The 21,155-nt window shown below is 48.5% G+C and overlaps 5 protein-coding genes and 1 non-coding gene across 8 annotated transcripts; 3 read left to right on the top strand and 3 right to left on the bottom strand.

Moving 5' to 3' along the window:
- Window positions 1–375: 375 nt before the first annotated feature.
- Window positions 376–2,827, top strand: LOC112893846 (dihydrolipoyllysine-residue acetyltransferase component of acetoin cleaving system-like). Of its 2 annotated transcripts, none has more exons than XM_025961358.1 (4): window positions 376–1,274; window positions 1,727–1,816; window positions 1,889–1,969; window positions 2,001–2,148. In XM_025961358.1, exons 1-3 carry the CDS (start codon window positions 579–581, stop codon window positions 1,958–1,960), a joined length of 858 nt encoding a protein of 285 aa, XP_025817143.1. In that variant the 5' UTR covers window positions 376–578; the 3' UTR covers window positions 1,961–1,969; window positions 2,001–2,148. The 2 variants fall into 2 exon arrangements, with proteins under 2 accessions (XP_025817143.1, XP_025817141.1); XM_025961356.1 differs by lacking the exon at window positions 2,001–2,148 and adding an exon at window positions 2,155–2,827 and having other exon boundaries at window positions 396–1,274; window positions 1,889–1,956.
- A 589-nt stretch (window positions 2,828–3,416) lies between these two features.
- On the top strand, window positions 3,417–6,045 carry LOC112895495 (putative aminoacrylate hydrolase RutD). Its single transcript, XM_025963446.1, has 4 exons — window positions 3,417–4,446; window positions 4,819–4,908; window positions 5,396–5,463; window positions 5,615–6,045. The coding sequence occupies exons 1-4, from the start codon at window positions 3,760–3,762 to the stop codon at window positions 5,760–5,762; spliced, it is 993 nt and encodes a 330-aa protein (XP_025819231.1). The 5' UTR covers window positions 3,417–3,759; the 3' UTR covers window positions 5,763–6,045.
- TRNAC-GCA lies at window positions 5,921–5,992 on the top strand. Its single transcript has one exon. It is a non-coding gene; the product is annotated as a tRNA-Cys (tRNA).
- A 448-nt stretch (window positions 6,046–6,493) lies between the features above and the next one.
- LOC112895494 (O-fucosyltransferase 3-like) lies at window positions 6,494–10,213 on the bottom strand. The gene is made up of 8 exons (XM_025963445.1): window positions 9,580–10,213; window positions 8,905–8,972; window positions 8,698–8,786; window positions 8,333–8,495; window positions 7,961–8,250; window positions 7,662–7,866; window positions 7,426–7,583; window positions 6,494–7,253 (listed from the first exon to the last, which is right to left on the bottom strand). Exons 1-8 carry the CDS (start codon window positions 9,836–9,838, stop codon window positions 7,007–7,009), a joined length of 1,479 nt encoding a protein of 492 aa, XP_025819230.1. The 5' UTR covers window positions 9,839–10,213; the 3' UTR covers window positions 6,494–7,006.
- A 1,597-nt stretch (window positions 10,214–11,810) lies between these two features.
- LOC112893851 (autophagy-related protein 18d-like) lies at window positions 11,811–16,500 on the bottom strand. 2 transcript variants are annotated; one of them, XM_025961364.1, is made up of 5 exons: window positions 16,218–16,487; window positions 14,657–15,516; window positions 14,199–14,457; window positions 13,031–13,154; window positions 11,811–12,276 (listed from the first exon to the last, which is right to left on the bottom strand). In XM_025961364.1, exons 2-5 carry the CDS (start codon window positions 15,416–15,418, stop codon window positions 12,168–12,170), a joined length of 1,254 nt encoding a protein of 417 aa, XP_025817149.1. In that variant the 5' UTR covers window positions 15,419–15,516; window positions 16,218–16,487; the 3' UTR covers window positions 11,811–12,167. The 2 variants fall into 2 exon arrangements, with proteins under 2 accessions (XP_025817149.1, XP_025817150.1); XM_025961365.1 differs by lacking the exons at window positions 11,811–12,276; window positions 13,031–13,154 and adding an exon at window positions 13,185–14,103 and having other exon boundaries at window positions 16,218–16,500.
- Window positions 16,501–17,332: 832 nt separating this feature from the next.
- On the bottom strand, window positions 17,333–20,913 carry LOC112893007 (RING finger and transmembrane domain-containing protein 2-like). Its single transcript, XM_025960141.1, has 8 exons — window positions 20,147–20,913; window positions 19,888–19,964; window positions 19,006–19,174; window positions 18,571–18,659; window positions 18,265–18,429; window positions 18,097–18,174; window positions 17,902–18,005; window positions 17,333–17,797 (listed from the first exon to the last, which is right to left on the bottom strand). Exons 1-8 carry the CDS (start codon window positions 20,628–20,630, stop codon window positions 17,692–17,694), a joined length of 1,272 nt encoding a protein of 423 aa, XP_025815926.1. The 5' UTR covers window positions 20,631–20,913; the 3' UTR covers window positions 17,333–17,691.
- Window positions 20,914–21,155: the final 242 nt, after the last annotated feature.

The raw sequence follows: 21,155 nt of genomic DNA, 5'->3' as shown, positions 1-21,155 counted from the left end.
AGATTAGGGAGGAATTAATCGATGCCGGTGCGGCGCATTCCGCTGCCGGGGGATGGCTTTGCTTTCGCCAACCGCGCGGTGGGTGGCCACCAATAGGATTAGGAGTGGATTACACTTCACTTCCACTTTTGTCTGGCCGCGTAATCGACGTCCCAACGAACTGGCAACAGAGACCTTCTAGAACCCACCCATGGCACCACGGCGTCCATTGGGCCTACAACGTGACCTTCTAGAAGCTCTACTGCACTTTGCCATGATTCTTGGTGCTGAAAGCTAAAGCCATTTGCGCATGTGAAGGCTCGATGACAGGTGGGGACACCCCTAGTATAGTAGTCAAAGTTGAATTAAACATTAATATGCGTGCGAGGTCCTTTATTCTAGGATAATCACCAGAAAAAAAATTATGCTCAACAAACTGAAGTTGATGTGATCCAACAAAATGCACCACCTGCCATAGAAAACCTCAGGAGAACGAGGAGTGCTCTGCTCGGGCCGGCTGCTAGGACAAAGCTGAGGGGCAGAGCGTGCTGGCCATTCAGAGAGAGAGAGAAGCAGCTGCTACTAACAGAGGGGCAGCCATGGGGTTCGGCGTGGTGTCCCTGCTCAACGCGGTGTTCCGCCGCATGTTCACCTCGGCGGGCCTCCGCCCCGCCTCCGCCACCGTCGACGCCGACGACACCACCATCCACTTCTGGGCCCACCCCTCCCTCCTCCAGCCCTCCTCGTCCTCGGAGCAGCAGCAGCCGCCGCGGCCGGTGGTGGTGCTGATCCACGGGTTCGGCCCGGACCCGACGTGGCAGTGGGCGGCGCAGGCGGGCCCGCTGTCCCGCCACTTCGACCTGGTGGTGCCCACGCTCCTCTTCTTCGGGGCCTCCGCCACGCGCGCGCCCGCCCGCTCCGACGCCTTCCAGGCCGGCGCCCTCGCCGCGCTCCTCACGGGCGGCGGCGGCGCGAGCAGCAACCTCCCGGGCCTCGGCGCCGGCCGCACCGTGCACGTGGTCGGCACCAGCTACGGCGGGCTCGTGGCGTACCACCTGGCCCGGGAGCTGCACCGCCGCGGCGGCGGCGTCCGCGTCGGGAAGGTGGCGCTGTGCGACTCGGACGCGTGCAAGGGCGCGGAGGACGACCGCGCGCTGGCAGCGAGGAGCGGCGTCGCGGAGGTGGCGGAGCTGCTGGCGCCCGCCGACACCCGGGCGCTGCGGCGGCTGATGGCCGTCTGCGCCCACCGCCCCGTCAAGTACATCCCCGAGTGCCTCCTCCGCGACATGCTCCGGGTACGTATACGGTATACGTACGGCCGGCCACCGTATGTACAATACACGCAATATACGTACGCATCGCGTTGAGCTGGCTGAGCCCATCCAACCAAAGTGGAGGCCATCATAGGAATAGACATGGAGCCCACCAGCGCAGGGTTTGGTCATGGGCTGGCCCACATAAGTTAGGTAACTGATCGTCCTTTGCAAAGCAAAAGATTTGGCGGCGAATCACATCCTCGACCACCGACAACTCCAATCATCTCCTCTCCTCTCGCGTACACCTAAAGCGTACTAGGAGTCGAGGACTAGGTCGCCATCGTGACGCAAGCATAGCGTCATGCATTCATCGGCTCCAGTTGAACCCCCCTAATCGTAGAGAAAGGAACCTGACATCAGTATCAGGTTGTTTCTTCGGAGAGCAATGCGATCGGATCAAATAATTCCTTGCTTGAATGCTGCATTTGCAGAAGTACTTCGGGGACAAGAGGGAGGATAAGATAGCGCTCATCAAAGGGATCACCACCGGGGAAGGCTTCCAGCTCGCTCCTCTGCCTCAGGTACGCACGGTCTGACCAGTGACCAAGCTACTGGCACCACTGAAGATGCACACCAATCTCGATCTATCGCAGGAGGTCCTGATCATCTGGGGCGAGTTCGACCAGATCTTCCCGGTCGAGAAAGCGCACAAGATGAAAGAGTAAGTTCCTGCTGCTCCTGCTTGATAAAGTTCAGTCCACTTCGGCTTCAGTAATCAGTGAGTCAGTCAGTACTGAACATTTGGACCTTCAGCACGACTTAACGTTATTGATTAGCTCAGTAAAACATGCTAGTTAACGCATCCATGGCCGATGAGATGAAGTAATAGATACTATCTGAATTCTTCACGCGCATGCAGGAAGCTCGGGGAGAAGGCGACGGTGAGGGTGATCCCGAACACGGGGCACCTGCCGCAGCAGGAGGATCCCAAGCTCTTCAACCAAACCCTCCTCGACTTCCTGCTGCACCCATCCGCCTCCAACGGCAGCGCCGCCGCCAAATAGCGCGCGCCATTCGCGCCACCTTGATGCTGCGTGCATCCGGTGATCGTTCGTGGAGATTCTGCCTTCTCTTTTTTTGCCCCCCAGCCGGTTTTGAAATGCAGAGGCAATGCAGGTTGCTGTGTTTTACCAAGGTTTAGGGAGAAAGGTGAAAGGACGCAGCCTTGCTTTTTTCCAATCTTTTTTCTTTTTCTCTGCGAGCAGTTAATATTTTGGATCGATGTCACAAAGTCTGTTTGGATCGGATGCTGCCTCCATATACCGATGGGGCAGTTCTTTCTGAAGAACACTATTGGGCCCTCTTAGGGCTTTGTTCAGTCGGATGGACCTGTGAGGTGAAAGCCAGAGAGCCCACCACCCATGCACTGAAGTTTGAAGCTTTCGTCTGTCATGTTTGTTTCAGTTCGAGACTGTAGTCGTCATACCTCTTACAATCACAAGATGAAACAAACAAGCAGCTTCTCACTTCGGATTGTAACAATCATCCTGATGCAAATTTTTCGTAATCCAAAGATCCGCCTCCTCCATGCTTATAGATTATTTCGATTTGCAATAAGCTGCTTTCTAAAACAAACTAGGAGCTTACATACGAAGACCATGGGCAACCTCAGCGTAAGAGACTTTTACACCAGCCGTGCGGTAGGTACTGATTCTCAAACAAAGATCAAGCTGAAAAACAAAAGGCGCGAGGTAGCTGAACCTCCTGTTCAGGAAATTCGCACCAGGATTCGGTCTTTAAAAGAGGAACATAGTAGAGTTATCTTAGCCTTTTGGTACGAAATTCATTCAAAGAAGCATATAGAATGACATGAAGATCGGGCATTTCATTGAAAGGAGCAGCTACTAGAAGGCTAGGAGTTCGAGGAGTCGTCGGTGGGTGATAGATGGGACCAGAAGACAAATTAGCTAGGTTTCAACGAAACTGCCACAAAACGAAAATGAAGGACCAAAAGGACAACAAATGGCATTTCTTCAGTGACCGCGTGCACTTTAGGTCTGAACGTAGCGACCTTTAGGTCAACAAACGGAACAACCATCTTTAGAAATGCTTATGTGTGCATGTAAAACGATCCAGTTTCAAAGTTGGCAGCACAAAAGGGAGAGCTCCAGGAGACAATGCAGTTGCTTACTGATGAGGTGATGAGTGTTCACCCCCTGCACATTTTGCTAGCATAGCATGTACTAGCATACTCCTACAGTGCTAGCTACTCCACATTCAAATTCTCAACCCACTGCCATAATAAGAAACTACAAAAATCAAGTCACCTACTCAAATTACCTGCTCCCTTCCAGAACTAATCCCAAGACCAGGGAAATTCATTCTTCTACATATCCCGTATCACCATTCACCACATGATCGATCGCTAGCTGGTTCATGCCGGAGCTCTGATCAAGCCGAGGCACATACCGTACCGGGTGCAGAGCCAGAGAGGAATCGAAAACCAACCGAGCTAGCATTGGCAATGGGGTTCGGCGTGGTGTCCCTGCTCGACGCGGTGTTCCGGCGCGCGTTCACCTCCGCCGGCCTCCGCCCCGGCTCCGCCGCCGTCGACGCCGACACCACCATCCACTTCTGGGCCCACCGCTCCCTCCTGCCTTCGACGTCGGCGGCCACCACGGAGCAGCGGCGGCGGCCAGTGGTGGTGCTCGTCCACGGCTTCGGCCCGGGCCCCACGTGGCAGTGGGCGGCGCAGGTGGGTCCGCTGTCCCGCCACTTCGACCTGGTGGTCCCGACGCTCCTCTTCTTCGGCGCCTCCCGCACGCGCGCCCCGGCGCGCTCCGAGGCCTCCCAGGCCGCCGCCGTCGCCGCGCTCCTCGCCGGCGGGCGCCACCTCCCCGGCCTCGGCCCGGGGCGCACGGTGCACGTGGTGGGCGCCAGCTACGGCGGGATCGTGTCGTACCACCTGGCCCGCGCGCTGCTGCAGCGGCAGCAAGGAGGCGGCGTGGAGCTGGGGAAGGTGGCGCTCTGCGACTCCGACGTGACCAAGGGCCCGGAGGACGACCGCGCCCTGGCGGCGAGGGGCGGCGTGGAGGAGGTGACGGAGCTGATGGTGCCCGCGGACACCAAGATGATGCGGCGGCTGACGGCGCTGTCCTTCCACCGCCCGCACAAGTACATGCCCGAGTGCATCGCCCGCGACCTCCTCCGGGTATGCACGTTCACGATCACCGCACCTTTATCCGTCAATTAGAATCCTAATCGAAATATGAACAAATCAATCAGAATTATAATAGAAATCCGAACAAATTAATCGAAATCCCAATCAAAACTAGAACAATTAATACCTCGCACGATCACAGTATAATCTATACACGCAGTGAAGGAGCACAAAGATCTAGATAAAATTTATATTACCCGTAGTAATGTACGGGTATTGTGCTAATTAAGATAGGATCGAATACTTATAAGAGTAGCACCTCTTTGTAGCAAGTAGAGAAATAAGCAACCTTTTTTTCTAGATAGCTCAAGGTAAGCAAATTATCATCACTGATTGCAAATAGCAGTGGATTGATGCATGCAGAAATCCTTGGAGGACCGAAGAGAAGATAAGATCGCGCTCATCGAAGGGATGACCACAGCGGGAGGCTCCCAGCTTTTGCCTCTGCCTCTGGTATGAACAGGCGCAAAGCTAGATTGAAATTATAGGAGAGTAGCTTATATAATTAAAGACTCAGTAGAGGAGGGTTGAGCATAATTTTCATTAATCTATGTTGTCAATTCGAGGGTGCATCACCAATGGTGTGCAAGCGTGGCGGTATGAACTGCAGTAATCATTAACCCACATTCTCTAAGAGTTTCATACCATTGCGAATAGAGATCCAGGTGGATACAGTTCACTCGCTATTTAAACCAATTGTCCATCTGTATATAGAGTAGTTTAACAAAATTATGTGCCCACCCAATGATTTAGAGAAAGAAAAACTTGCATCTACTCCCTCCATCCTAAATTATTAATTATTTTAGTTTTTCTAGATTCATAAACTATGAATCTAAAAACCAAAACGACTAGTAATTTAGGACGGAATGAGTAAAATATAAAATCTAAGTGATGGTTAAACATTACCTTTGTGCAATTTATCGATATTAACCACGTGCAGGAAGTGTTGATCATATGGGGAGAGTTCGACCAGATCTTCCCGCTGGAGAAAGCATACAAAGTGGAAGAGTAAGTTCTGTTCTACTTGCAATTCAGATTTTTTTCCCCGTTAATGGGTCGGTACTCCTTCTTTAGAACTTCTATTTATTCACCATTTTGAGCATTTCAGTTGAATGGGATGAAATGAATAATAAAATTAAATCCCAATGCATACACGCAGGAAGCTCGGGGAGAAGGCGACGGTGAAGGTGATTCCGAACTCGGGGCACTTGCCGGCGCAGGAGGAGCCCAAGCTCTTCAACCGCGTCCTCCTCGACTTCCTGCTGCAGCCTTCCAGCTCCAACGGCATTGCCACCGCGGCTAGCTAGATTTGGTTCGACGTGGCCCGGTCGGCTCGAGCTCATATAGTACTCCATCCAATAGCAGTTTTCCATAGTGTTACTGAATGGAGAAGGGGAGCCTATGTGGCACTATTTCGTAATATTATGCAGTTTTGTAATGGCTTTTTATTGCCAAGTGCCATCCTGGGTCCATAGCTCAGTGGTAGAGCATTTGACTGCAGATCAAGAGGTCACCGGTTCGAACCCGGTTGGGCCCTGTTTTGTGCTTTTTTATGAAACAAAAAATAAGTGTCATTTTGTTTTTGCTTCATATGTATTTTTTTTTGCCAGTTTAACGATGTCCTCATATAGTGTCATTTTCTTTTCTTTTCTTTTCTTTCCCTATGGAAAAAAACGCCAGCTTCACCATGTCCGCCGTTCACGAAACTTACAAGTGCAAATTATTGCTATCGCTCTTGCAAAGACTCCTAAACTTATTTGCATCGAGGAATCATGGCCACGCTCACGTGAAATGGCAGCAGTAAAAAGATTGCAAATTTGCAAAGCATATTCTTTCCTGCTGCTACGTACCAAACTGCCAAACGATCAATGCCATTGGGTTGAGACGCGACGTGCAAGCCAAGTCGGAACCAGCTGACCCGTTTCAAGTTGCACGTCCATGCACAGAACAAGGCATGAAGGCAACAACCACATCGGCATTTTCTCTGCACCATCTTGTTCGATAAAATGAGCACAAAATCTACGGACCACATGCTGCAAACAAAATAACTGCTCAATCGCCATTAATTCATCCCTCCAGAGTAATTTGTCAGAAACTGTCTGCATCAGTTGAGAATCTTAATGGTTTTGGTGACTGGCTAGTACAAGAAACTTTCAGGGAACTGAGCTTCTACTGGGGCATCATCAGGGATGCTGCCCCTAAAAAAAAATGAAAATTGAAGGGCAGCAAAATGGGAGTTTAAAAAATTGACTGGTTGACAAAAGAAATACAACATCTATAACAGATGGTGGAAAAGGAGCAGACTGGATGCACAAGCAGCATCTCTTCTTTCTGAACCCAGGGGATTTCGGCTTCTTTTTCTGCTTTATTCTGTGAAGATTCTGGTTGTAAGCATTTGATTTGTGAACCTGCATGTACCTGAAGTAAATGCTTAGTAAGCAGAGAGGGCCTTTGGTCAGCTGTACAACAGTGATGGTGTCAACGAACAAACGGGTGTGCTATCGGATTGAGGCACCAGTATTCATTGGCAACACGCTTCCAGGAAGCATTGTCAGGAAACATCTCTTAATCCCCCATTGGAGCCAAGGCATTCTTGAGGATTAGCATAGAAATAGTCCTCTTCCTTGGGCTGCCCAGGGATGATCTTTCTTTCTGTAGGTTGGCCCATGCGGCTCTTGTGTGCCTCCTTCACTGCACCTGAGAATTCATCCCAAGATAGTGCACCTCCTTGGAAAAGGTCCAAGAGTTCAACGAGCTTCTTTCTGTCTAATACAATGGTCTTGCGAAAACCCATATACCTGAAATAGATCAGCAAAGAATTTTACAACTATAGCAGCGGTAGATTTGAAATTGTGAAGGTAGACATAGTTTATTTTTCCACGCAAAGAATTCAAAATTGACATAAGCTATACTTCTATTGACTAGTAATAATGTACTATAAAACAAAAAGGAAAATACAAAGATGCAGACCTGCGGTGACCTTCAACAACCCTTGCCATATTTCCATCATAGCTGGGAATGAAAATATCACTTGCTAAAGAAACCATGTAATCCAGTGCTGCCATCTGGGTTGAATGGTTCTGGAATGGCCGCAATTCATCAGGAGATAAAATTTTCTCCTTCCTCACCTAATATAAGATAAAACTGACGACGTTAGCATCGAAGTAAATATCTCCAGAACATTTAACTAATAGAGAAGTGCTCACTAGTTTAGGGTATGCAGCCTTGAGCACAGCCAAGCGCCTTTCACCACCATAAATTTCACCAGAAGCAATGTATATCAGTGTATCTTTTGTGAATCCTAGAGCTTTAAGAACTAGGGTAATTTCTTCTGGTGTGAGGGGGCAAAGTCCCTGAAGCCTCTTCGCCTCAGAATCAATCTCCTTTTCTTTCCACCATGGATAAGCGTATCTATAGTACAAATGTGTTTAGTTTATATCTAGTGTAGCATCAAAGTAGCACAGAGAATATGAATATATACTGAGTAATAATACAAAACACAAACCTCATTCTAGTGAGCTCCTCGGTTTCTTTACTAGAGCAGCCATGTGTGCAGCCTGAAAAGGAGAGCATGTCCATTTCATAGCGCAAATGAAGCACAACAAATTGCCCATTTCTCTGCAGGATGGAGACAAGTTTTTTGCCAAGGGCCTCAATCTGTGGAGTGAATCTCAAAGCCTCAAAGTTTACACGGCAACGCAGCATCTGGAGCTGAATTGGAAGGCCATTGTTTGCAAGGCGAGAATCTGATTTATCAAAATGGATCACTTTGTGCTTCCTTGCAAGAGGTAATATCTACAAAAGAAGTGCTTGTTATCACTCTTTCTATGCTGCTAATTTCATCCTACACTCTGCAGTATGAAAGATTAAAGATTACCCGCTTCAGGTAGTATGTTTCATTCGACCAGCTGACAGGAGGCATCGAGTATAGTCTCTTTTTAGTTCTTAACTGGAGTTTCAAAGGCAGTTCTTTAACAATCATCAGCTCATCTCTCAGCGAATTAATGAAGTGATCCACATCAAAAATCTCTCCAAAATCACTGCAAAATCAAAATAACAAAGAAACTTACAAGGAGCAGATAAGAAAAGAATTATGTCAAATTCAATAACATTTCTACACATAAATCCTAGCTTATTCTGAAATACGTAGATGAATGCAGTTTCTGGAAGCAAAAGATAAACAGCTCATCAGATATGTACAGCATTGATCTTGTCAAGACAATGTTATATGGAAAATCATACCTTGGATCAGCCCAAAAGGACTTTTTGTCCAGTTCAGGGACCACTAGCGTTAGATTTAGATGGCGTGCTATAGTCACCATATCACATATCTGCGCCATAAAATTTCATATAAACTTCAGATAGAACGATGAATGAACAGCAGAACTGGCTCACAGCATGAAACCAGGGGATAAACCTGCACTAAGCTACTAAAGTTGAGTTACGAACCCCGGCTCGCATTTGATTGAGGCCACCATTGCAAGTTACTCGTAGATAACCATTGCTTTTATAAATTCCTGTAGAAAGAAACATCAACCTAATCAGCTCTAGTGCCAACAGGAGGGCTGATACAACAAGAAAAGCAATTGGCATCTTAGTGATGCGTGCGGGGCTAGAAGGAAGTTGCCTATCACCACATGTCTTAAGGAATAGAACTATACTCAGGGTCTAGTACAATTCTTCACTGTATTGAAGAAGTCCCCTGAATCCCTGATCATTGCACTGTATGAAATTACAGAGTCCCTTCGGAGCGTCGGGCTAAGGACTGTAAGCAAGATAGGGATCAAGACCCGAGGCCACATTTTGTCCACTAAGAATAAACGGTGCTATCAACCACGCCTTGCCATATGAAACAAGCAATCGTGAATTTCAGGATGCTTGCACCACAGGTCAAAACCCGAGATCCCAAAAGGGCACCAAATTCGCTTTAAAACCGCCATTTCGAGCTCGCGATCGAGCCGAATCGACCCGGAAATGCCGCTGCTCTGACCACGGAACTGCCGCATTTGACCCCTTGTCGCCTAAATCGGAGAGCACCGAGCTCCCCCCTAGATCACCGGTACGGAAAGGAAGGCGAGGAGACGCACGCGGGGGCAAGGCAAGAGGAACGAACGAGCCACTCACTCTTGGGCACGAGCGCCGGCGGCGAGAGCCTCGCCGGGACGCTGTCCTCGCCGGCGAGCGCGGCCAGCCCCGCGGCGGCGCCGCCCCCTCCGCCTCCCGCCGCGCCGCCGCCGCCGCAGTCCGCGAGGACCCGCGGCCGGAACAGCCCGGCGATGGATGCGAGCTGCACGACCGCGGTCCACAGCACGGCGCTGGCCGCCGCCCGCATGGCCCACCGCCACGCCCGCCTCCGCCGCCCCCCTCCGCCGACGGCCACCATCCCGCGGCCTCCACGGCTCCACCAACCTCCCTCCCAACTCCCGCCGAGTCCCAACCCGCACACCACCACCCCCTGCTAGTGCTACACCACCAGCAGGTGGCAGGAGGAGGCGGCTGCGATGAAAGGGGGCGAGCCGCCGATTAGCGTGGGGGAGGCAACGGCGTTTGTGCGAGGGGGAGGAGATTAGCGGAGCTCCTGGGCGATGATTATTTTAATGCGGAATCGGGGGTATCCGGCGTCGCGGGGGGAGGAAGAGGAAGAAGAAGAAACCGAGGAGTGGGACGAGGCGGGCGCGTGCGGCGGTGGGCACGACGTGAGCATTTGGCGCACGCACTCCGGTGGGTGGTAAGTCGTAGCCCCCCGCCTCGCCTCCTCGCCCTCAAACACGGCGATTAATAATGAACAACTAATTTAGTCAGTTGGCTTTGGCTCGGGCGGCCATCAGTGAGGACGGAGGAGTGACAGGTCAGTCCTCCTAGTCTCCCTGTGCTGCTGAAAAGCAGAGGACGTGGTTGACACAGTGTCTTATATGCCACACTTTTTACATAGTAATTATGAATTATATTATTTTACGTAGAAAGCAGTGTCTATATAGAAAGTGCTTTTCATAATTAATATTGGGCGTATATGTTGCCAAACCTAACTTTTTAGATGCCTACCGTCAAACGCCTTAGACTGATATCAGCAGCGAAGCTATCGGACCTTGCAATTTGAAAAAGCGGTGTGCAAACGAGGGAGCACCAGCGATTTTACACGGGCGGATAGCAACGCTGCTGATATCAGCCTTAGGACATGAACATGTATACATTTCAAAAATGACATAAGTACATCCACGAAATCCGAGTATTTATTTTGCTCTTAGTGTTTTTATAAGCATGATAAGGTAGAAAATATGGCCAATGTTCACAAAAAGGATTACTGTCCGTGTTACATTTGATAGCGTATGATATCCAAAACCGTGGCCAGTTTTTTTTTCCTGAACCATAGCCCTTTTGGTGGGAACGAAACAAGGGAAGGACACCTAAACTAGCATGTGCCAGCGTTGAATTATGTTAGAATAGATTTTATTGTGCCACTAAGACAGGTAACGTATGTCAGTATATGTATATGTTTTAGTTCTACCACGGTTGTAGCTTCATGTGGGGCGGATCAAGTACCTAAGCACCTAAACAAGTTTCAAGTGTGCCTCGTGATGGTGAGCTCCGGCCCTCCGGAGCTGGCATCCTCAGGCGCAGAAGCTTCGGACTCTGCAGATCTGTACTGTGCTTGCTTGTTCCCTAGTCCTCCCTTGGTTTTGCGCCAACTTCCAGGGATGCGAGGTTGCATCAGCAAGTCACTGTCTAGTCGGTTTCGTAACCGTAACTGGTGACTTGCCACCCTGAACATTATGATAAAACGTTGCTCCTCGCCCGTGCCGGCGAGTTTTTGGCCTCGCATTATTAGTCTATGATCTCGCAGCCAACGATACGAACAGCGCACGCAACCGCTGGAAGTGGACGTGGCTGGAATGGGCTGCCCGTGAAGATATAGCAAAAGGGGGAAGGATGTGAAGGCCGGCCAAAAGCAACTGATCACATGTTCTTTTCATGAAAATTTGTAGTAACAACTACGTATAAAGGGACATTTTGCTTCAGAATTTGCGACCGAGCTTGATCGCGTTATCTTCTGTACGAACGTGTTTTTTTCTTTTTGGTTTTTGGATATTTAAAAAGATGTCATTCCCGTCCACAGATCGTTGAAAAATGTGGCTAGCAACGTCAAGCGGCAAGGCAATCTTATCAAATCACTATTGCCGACAGCACAAACATAGATGATCAGGCTCTTCATGCGATCAGGAACTTATCAGATCCAAATCATGGTCAGCTCTTGACCAAGACCTACTAAACAATCCGTCAAACAGCACAAGCCTAGCGACCGACCAGCAAGGCAGCAAAGCAATGCCACGGCATGCAGGTTGCGGAATCCAAAGTGGTTTGGACACCAAGATAACAGTCAGATTAATAAGCCACAGGCAAGAACAAGTCTGAGATTTGTTACAGCCTTGCAGATGCATAAGGTCACACAGTCAAATTTGTTCTTGAACATTTATGTTATATACCAATGGGTGTTCTTGTTTGCAGAAAGAAGAGAAACGGCCAATAATGCTTGCAATTTGGACGGGGGCCAGCTGCTTCAGAAATCAGAACGTTGGGAGAGGAAGTAGGTTGCGATCCAACAGCCAGCTCTCCTTATTCCGGCTGCCTATAACATTGCCGGCAAGAAGATGATATGTACAATGGACCAAGCATGACCTTCTATATTTACAGGGGTGACGTGATCATTGTCCAGGTCAGGTGGCTGAGGTCCTGAAAGGCGGGCTGTCAGACTTCAAAAACCGGAAATATTCCTTCTGCAACATCTGCCCTCCATTCACTTGGTCAAAGCTGCACCTGTAGAAGCTGGAGAAGACAAAATTGGCACGATTAATGAATAAGCGATGCTTCCTACAAATGGAGGTGGAAGATGCTGGCACTCAGTAGATAGGAACAAAGTCTGCCAAATCAACTATACTACCAACTGAGAACTCTTCTATAAATTAATCCAGGGGCGGAGTTGAACCAGGCCCACGCCTAGGCCACTCAGTATAGAATATGGGCTAGCTGGACTGGGCCTCTTATAGCTACAGTAAATACAATGTGGAGAATCTGGCCCAACGCCTAGGGCCATGGCCATACTGGCCCTAGGCATTCCTCCACCATTGAATTAATCTGACAACAAAATCAACTAAATTGACACCTGAAAAGTCAGGTGCGCAACTGTTGTTTCCATTGGCTGATGTATTTTTTCCTTAGCTAAATAAGTGGCAACTGCTATGATATTTTGAAGTAAAAAAAATACCACATGACTGAGCATGCCTGTTCAATGAATATTGGTGGCATAGGTTGGTGAATAACATGGGCGCCAGTGCCACCTCAGTGGATCCGTTTATAACATGCACAATTCACAAACAGGACATGCAACAATGCTGGTGACAAGGGCAATAATGTCTTGATCTAAAACAAAGAAGGTACACAGTTTATATTTCCATTTATGTGTTCCTTTTGCAAGAACAAATTCAGGTGGAGAAAGATTTGGAAATAACGAGCACTGAAAATGTAGATATTTGCTGAAAGGAAATCTCGAAAATAAAATTTAATTCGATGAGGTGAATACCTGCCATCCAGGCCAACCATCATTACGGTGCTCTGTGCACCAAAGGCTACTATGTAGCGTGTGACTTCTGGTAAATGGAACTGAGCAAATGACCATTCTGAACTGAAATACTTCGGCAGGATCCCTGTAGAAAATTAAGCAGCGATAAGCTATTGACTTGTGCAATTTGAGAAGCCAACCTCAATTATTTCTCAAGATTATAAAATGAGACAAGGATTTAGCAAACATGTAAATAATGCACTAGATTTAAGAGGTATGGTTATACATGTGCTTTAGCTGCTAGAAAGTGCTCCCTCCTGTTTTTTCGAGATGACTCCCTCCATTTTTAAACATATGACGTTTAGGGCAAGCTAATTAGTTCATACATAATTAAAACAGAGGGAGTAGCTTGTTTAATAATTTATGATATAATTGCATGGTTGCCCCTACTTTGAGACCTAACTATGGGTATTCATCCTTTTCAACTTTCACCGTTGCCCCTACTGTTTCCGAAATCCTTTGCACCGTTGCCCTGGTTTGTGTAAGCAAAGTAGAGGCATTGGTACAAACATTTTGGAAATATTGGGGCAATGATACAAAGTAAAAAAAAAAAGAGGGCAAACTCATAATTAGGCCGCAAATTTAGGGCAATGATACAAAACAAGAAAAGAGGAGGTTGCATGATTTTATGTTTTGAGTCAATCCTCAGTACTTCCACACCTCACAGCAAACTCAGTGCTTGACACTTCGAGGAGATATTAGAATTTACAGCCAGTGAAAGTCACGGGAGTAGGATGCCCCTTTTACAATGAATGCTGGATGAATGGATCATCTCAAACCATATGGTAGCAAACAAACTGTAGTGCTTCATATGCTCCCATGAGTGCAATGTTGGGAGCAGGCAAGAGAACATATGCTCCGATGAGTGCATGCATGCTAGTTCCCTAATTACATGACCAAACAACATCAGAGGGCAATGCTGAGGGCACTGTAATGATATCACAAACAATGAGCACCCCCCCCCCCCCAGTTCCAGGAACAGCACAATTGCCTCCAATCAGGTCAGAAGATTACAAGATCATGAGAATACATGCCTACAATTGACATTCAAACAATTTATAATGGCACAAGTTCCACTAGTTCCAGAACAGATCAAATAAGAATGGACGCAAACCAGAGTAGCATGTACCTCTCATGAAAGACAGTGATGAACTCGCATTGGACCCAGTGTTCGTCTGAACAAGAGGATCAATAGAACTGGAAGAGTTCTGGTGGTCCATCCGTGGACCTTCAAGAGTGCGTTGCTCATTGCTTGCATCCTCCCCAGCAACTCTGACTCTCAGAGAGAAAATGTGAACAGTTCCTTTGTCACTGGACACTGCCAACCACTGCACATTGGGCGACAGCGCAATGCTATATATTTCTGCTTTGTCAAGTCCTCGGCGTACCTACATGTCATTTAGATTTTAAATAAATAGACCATTATGAGCTCATTCCAACCATTTATTGATTATGATATTGCAAATGCAGAGGCAATGGAATAAAGGAGAAGACCGTGCTTTCTATTCACAAATGAGGATGTCATGCAATGGAAAAAATAAGGATCAACAAAGATATAGTTCTAGAGAGTAAAATAAATATGCTAACCTCTTGTAGGCGAGTGCCATCCATTGTGTTGAATATTCTGATCAAAGTACCCTTTGTGCTTGCAGTTGCCAGTAGGAGCCCATCCATTGTCAGTGCCATGCAAGAGATGTGTGAATCATGAGCCGGGATTGTCTTTGTCATCTTCAGCCCAAAATGCTCCACCCGAACATGCCCCTGGTGCACCCCAGGGCATGCCAAGACTGAAGTATTGGAATGATGGGAGAGGCAGCAAAGTCCTTTGGGATTTGACAGGGTGTCAATCTGGTACAGCAGCTTCAAATCGGTGAAGTTGTAGACATATATCTTCCGCTCCAGGACAATCACGATGTAATCCTTTGCCAATTTTACGGCCCGGACATCAGAGCGAAAGGCGAATTCTCCAATGCAACGGCTCTGGTGATCATCCCAGATCATCACCTTGTTCGGCGGATACTGCACATTGGAGCCCCCACCAACAAGAGCAAGGATGTTGCAACGAAACAGCATCTCAACAATCCCAAACCCACCACTCTTAAGGTCCCTCCTGAAAGTTTCCTTGAAAGGCTCGCAGTTGAAGATCCTGAATCCATTGCTGGTACCAGCAGCGAAGCATCCACAATCCTGATTCCAAGCAACCGACAACAACCTGACATCCTGGTCGTCGCCACGAGCTGCTTCGGGCTGGCCTGTAGGTGCCGACAGCGGCCAGACATGAGGGGATTCGAATGTCCCAAGCTTGCCCGGGGGAAGTAACCCCCGTGATGTGGAGACTTGTGAGCTCATGAGGTGGGCAGTGAAGCCAAATCAAATGTCTTCGAATGCAAAGATTTCAACTACACCAAATGTAAAAGGCTGCTGCCACTGGAAAAGTTTTGGAGATCCTGCAAAAATCAGAAAACATCAGCAGCAAGCAAATAAAAAAACACCGGACATAGGCGCAATCAGTTCGGTAGCTAATAATCCAATCAGACACAGAAAAGAAACAAGATACAATGCTAATCATTGTGATGTCGAGCCTAGTGCGCATTGCTTGGGCCCTCAGTTCTACTTGTGCAGGAAAAGCCAGGGAATGGAGCTCGTAGGCACACCTTGGTTAGCTAGTGGTTGTAATCAGGGGTGGCATCAAGGTGGCGCATAGGGGCTCACATGATCCATGGATTCGGAAAATAAGCTAACCGTTAATGCTACTCAGCTACGCGGCATACACAAATCCACAACGAGCCGGGGAATCGGAGAGCAGAATTGAGGGAACATCTTGCCGCCGAGCCTAGGGCTTCGAGAAACCAGTCCCGTTCCGGGAGGATCTCCGATCTCCTCCACCCGCTCCGGTGGGGAGGGACGAGGAGGCTTACGGGAGAAGGAACGGGGGCTCCGCCGCGGCAGATCTGAGCGGAGGCACCGACCACGGCACGGAGGGCGGCGGAGCGCCAAAAGGAACGAAATCGGCGATCGACGGCGGCGGATGGTTCCAGAAGGCGCGAATCCCGATTCCCGAGGTGGGGAATCGGAGGAGGGTTCCGTTCCGGGGAAGCAGGAAGGGAGAGGGAGGGGGGGGGGGTTAGGGCGAGCGGGTGTTCCCTACCTCTTGCGCCGCGAAGCCGGCCGACGAGGGGAGGCGGAGGCCCGAGCGCGCGTGCGCGGCCGGCAGAGAAGCGAGGGGAAGGGGGAGTGGGGCAAGCGTCTTGCGGGAGGGAACGGGGAGGGTGGGAGGAGGGGGAGTCGGGAAGCGTTCGTCCGCGGATGCGTGCGCCGCAATTAACCTCTTCCCCCTCCTCGTCCGTGCTAATCCGTGGCTAAATCGTCGTTACGGAGACTTCTTCAGTTCTTTCACTATTTCTCTGGTGAACCTGCAAGTGTGGAGGCCTGTTCGCGGGTTCTCGCTGTTCCAATCACGGGGCGGCTCGCTGGATGGATCTGGTCTGCCATGGCCGGACGCGCCGGCACGGGATAGGGCGCAATCTGAGGCTGTGTTTGGTTCAGTTCTGAACCTGCTTCTACTTTCACAAAATAGAGAAATGAGAAGCTGAACCAAAAGTGTTCGGTTTTTCTGCAGCTGCTTTGAAAAGCTGCTTTTCTGTAGTACAAATTTGAAAGCAGGTTGTACCCTACTTTTGCAGCTTTTCCGAATTTATGAAAACTACACGTCCACTATAGGTCATATATATATACCCTTTCAATTCTTTTTTATATATATGAGAAAATAAAGATTTTCATATATAGGAAAATAAAAATAAAAAAGAATAAAAAAAGTTAACTCCAAATATTTTTCGACAACTCACAGCATTTGCTTTCAGCTTTTTCATAGCAGATATCTGACAGCAGCTTTTTTACAGCTCACAGCTGAACCAAACACACCCTGAATCGCACGATGGTCCCCGTCCAGGTCCACGGTTCGCCTGGATATTCAGATAATTATCAGGTGTAACCATCCGTGGCCGGTGAGATTCTACAGAACATTCGTCACTAGTTTCCCGCGCTATTCCCACGTATTCTATGGAGTTCCTTCCACGTCACTCCGTTAAAGTGGTCTTCGCTGTGAATATACCTCGCCGGAGCAGGCAGGCAAGCTAGGCAACAAAGGCGAACAAGAGATGCCATTTGAGACGAGAGTGGACTGCCGAACTGGCATGCCGACCTGCAAGGCCGTGTGAGATATATATGAACAAGGAACCATAAGGATTTATCGACGCGTTCCAATAGAGCACTAGACTAGATAATTTTATTTCCCAGGTTAAGGAGCACAGCATGAAGTTGTACTATATACTCAGCGTTTCTATTTATAGTAGTAATTTGTACGTATATGGTCAGGTGATCCTCCGGTGCTCGAGCATCCCGCGAGAGCCTATACAGGGGGATGACAATATGCACAGTCCAAAATACACACTCATGTACGCCTTCAGCATCTGCTGGAAGGGACTTGTACACTCTTTCAGCACCGCATCAGGGCCGCTCTGCTCGCAGGTGCAGCGACTGCGAGCACCAACACACGCACACACCCCTATCATCTGCATGGACATGGAGTAGAGCACTGAAACTTTGCTGCTCTTTCGGCCCTCTCAGAATAGCTGGAAGAAGAGGCTTGTTGAACCGTCACCAAATGACCGGAGGTCTGCTGGCTTCACCAGCGACCTGCACAGCGGGCACGTCCGCTCCCTCTCAAACCTGTTATCGTCGAAAGAATGTTAGAAAGGGATGAACGCCAGATAATCTAGGTTTTATGGTTACATGGAAGTTGGCGGGGGAGGGGCAGGATGCACGCAGCTTACCATTCAGATACACAGTCTTCACAAAAGATATGTTTGCAGCGCAAAAGAATGGGGACATTTATCTTCTCTTGGCATATCGCGCACATATCTCCAGCAGCCATTACCTGAACACACACAGGAAAGTTAAGTGGAGTGCATATCTCAAGACATTTCTCAGTTAGGCGTTTCGTAGCAAACGAAGAACGTTTTGGATACCTGCTCACTCGTTGCATATGAACCATAATGGAAGTCTTTATGAGATAATGCTCTCAATGCTGTCAAAAACGATTGAACCTGACAGATACAACTCAGTGTTAGGACGCATCCAACTCAGTACGCAAAACTTATTAACTTCAGAAGTTAGATAAGGGAAGCTATAAGCACCTTTTCCACAACAGATGTCAACTTGAAAGTGAGATACAAGCCAGTGGTTAGAGACGAAAATAGGCTTCCATACTCCTTGTTCAAGAAAAAACGGTACCACACTGGCGTAGGCAATAATGCACGATACAAAAGTAGAAAATATTCCACAATTGTCAACATTTGACCCTGAACAACAGGAAATTTTGGTTATAGCTTCTCCCAACAGTGATTATGCAAAAATAAACACAATACACCATGAGCTATCCAGGAAAATCTCCAAGATACACCACAGAAAATGTAGGATAACAACTGAAAAGAATGGCTTACCTGCCTACGATAGCTTCGGCCTCTGCTGTCCTTGTAGTACATCAGCAGCAAACATTTGACAATCATAGCAGTTTGGCGCACCATTGTATCTGAAAAAGATTAAGGACGCATTTGAATAAAAAATATTCAGGAAAAGGAAAAATCACTTTGAAGACAGTAATACAGTATTGATGGTTGCATGAATATAAAGTAACAGTGATGTTAAAGTACAGGGGACAGGTTACCCACTTGCAACCTAGGAACAACCAAACTATTTGTAGAAGGCAAGTACATATGTGCGTCAAGTAAAGTCAAAGTGAACATTTAAGCCCAGTTGACAGAATACTAAATTTGTTCAGGCGGTATGACTTCAAACGATGCCAGCAGTATCACTTTGCAAGCATGCCAGTATGCACAGAGAGTCAGAGACAATGTAAATATGTCCAAGCACCATACCGTTCACCAAGATGATGAATATTGCATGCCAAAAAGGTGGTATTTCTTTCAGAGGAAGCATCACGAGAGGTCTTATAAGGTCCCCATTCTTGTAACACCAATAAAACCCAGATACGTGGACAACAAATAATACTGTAATCCCGACAAGGACTGGAAGTTTTCTCTCCCTCTGCATTACATGGGATAAAAAAAATCAAAATTAGCCAATATGGTAGAAGGATAGCTAGTATGCACCATGTTGTCACTAACAGAGAAAAATTGTATCAAAGGATTGAAAGCATCTAAGTTTGCAGGGTTTTGTAACTTCAGGGTGTGCCACAACAACATGAAGGTATTATAAAGTTCCCATGTTAACAGAACTCTCAATCCATACAAGAAGTTAATCAATTGCTGCAGAGAAGTTCAAACCATTGTTGGAAAGGAAAATCTTGCAATTGTATAAACACACGTCATACTTGACAATTGTTGAGTGTCCGACAGAGGTTAAGCCATCCTATAAATCCACCTAATTATCCTTGGACGAAAGCACAAGTGCAAAGCAATCCTTGGAGATTGCTTATACGAATGCATCGAATTATAATGCCTTCGCGTGGAGGAAAACAATAAAACTTGTGGATACAATGGTGAAGTGACCAAATAGCTAAAATTTGACCATGTTTACTGCACTTAAATATTTCCATGTTTAGAACACTTGGAAACATTCTCAGATGAACAACAACAACTCTGGGCAGAGCACTGGCATTTAGTGAAACCAGAATTATTTAATGGCATGAATTCCGGGGCAAATGATGGCATGCAACAAAACGAGTTTTTGCTTCTCAGTGCTCTGCAACACAAACCTTAGTAAAATTGCACCAAAAGTTCAACAAAACAATCACTAACCTTTAGAGCGGTCTGCTTACGCAGGATATCATTGGACTTGAACATCACCGCAGCAATCCAAATTGTCACAAAGAAACCTGTGCAAAACAACCCAAAACAAATTTAGCCAACATTCCCCATACATCAGCATTACTTCAATTCGCAAACAGCATGACACCATGTTCTAATCATCATTTTTTTTAAAAATGTTGTAATCATCAAATCGCTAATGTGCATATCATTTTGGGCTATGTTGACAGGGGAAATAAGTGAGCTCGACCTTGCAAATGTTGTCTGATGAAGACGACGAGCAGCAGCAGGGAGAAGGGCAGTATCTGCTCCACCCACCTCGCCACCTGCTGTATGTCGTACCTCTGGTACGACGACGAGGATTCCCTGCCGCCCTCCCCGACGCCAGCCGCGGGTACCGGCTCCTCGGGACGCGCCCTCGTTGCGTGTCCCTCCACTTCCTCCTCCTCGACGATCACCTCCTCGGCCCTCTCAGACGACGTCCCCGCCTCGCCGGGCGCCACAATCCGGATCGACACCTCGCCTGGCCCAGCCCCTGCCCCCGCCTGGTGCGCCCCGCCGCCGGGATCGGGGCGCAGGATGCCGGAGTACTCGAGCAGCGCGGTGAGCGGCGCCTGGATGAAGCTGGAGGCCGAGAAGTGCAAGCCGTACCTCCTCGACGGCGCGGGCGGCTGGGGCGGGGGAGGCGGGGACGGGGCGCGCGGCGGCTGGGCCTGCGGCGGCGGCGCGTCCATCGGGCGGGGCGGGGCGCGGGAGGGGTGGAGCTTCCAGAGGAGGATTCCGCCGCGGCGGCGGCGGCGGAGGCCGGGCGGCGCCGCGCCGGGGGCGGAGGGGGACGGCGGAGGGGACGACGTCGGGGCGGCACCGACGCCGCACGCGGCGAGGCGGAGGCGGAGGCGGTGGAGGGTCCCCGTGCTCGTCGCCGTCGTCGTCGCTGTCCTGGTTGGAGGAATTTCTGGGAGAGGCTTAGAGGATATTTTGTGGTCTGCCCGTTTGATCTCTCCTCTCTTCTTCCTTTTTTTTTTCCTCCGGGCATGGGTTTTGTTTATCTCGTTTCCTTTTTTTTTCCCTTCGCTTTGCTTGCGTGGTTGGTTTGGCCGTGTGCTGCCTCGTTCGTTAGTCCTCTGTTTGGTGCGGTTTCTTTTCTGATTAATGGCCAGTTTATTTAAATTTGTCGGCGTCAGCACCGGATGGGAACGAAGGACAAAGCCACAAACCCACAACGGCATATAGGAAACAAAAATATTGGGCACTGTCTT

This window comes from Panicum hallii, chromosome 5 (assembly GCF_002211085.1).
Source record: "Panicum hallii strain FIL2 chromosome 5, PHallii_v3.1, whole genome shotgun sequence".
Classification (NCBI taxonomy): Eukaryota; Viridiplantae; Streptophyta; class Magnoliopsida; order Poales; family Poaceae; genus Panicum; species Panicum hallii.
The sequence above is the reverse complement of the archived record's forward strand: the minus strand, read 5'-3'. Positions and strand labels throughout refer to the sequence as shown.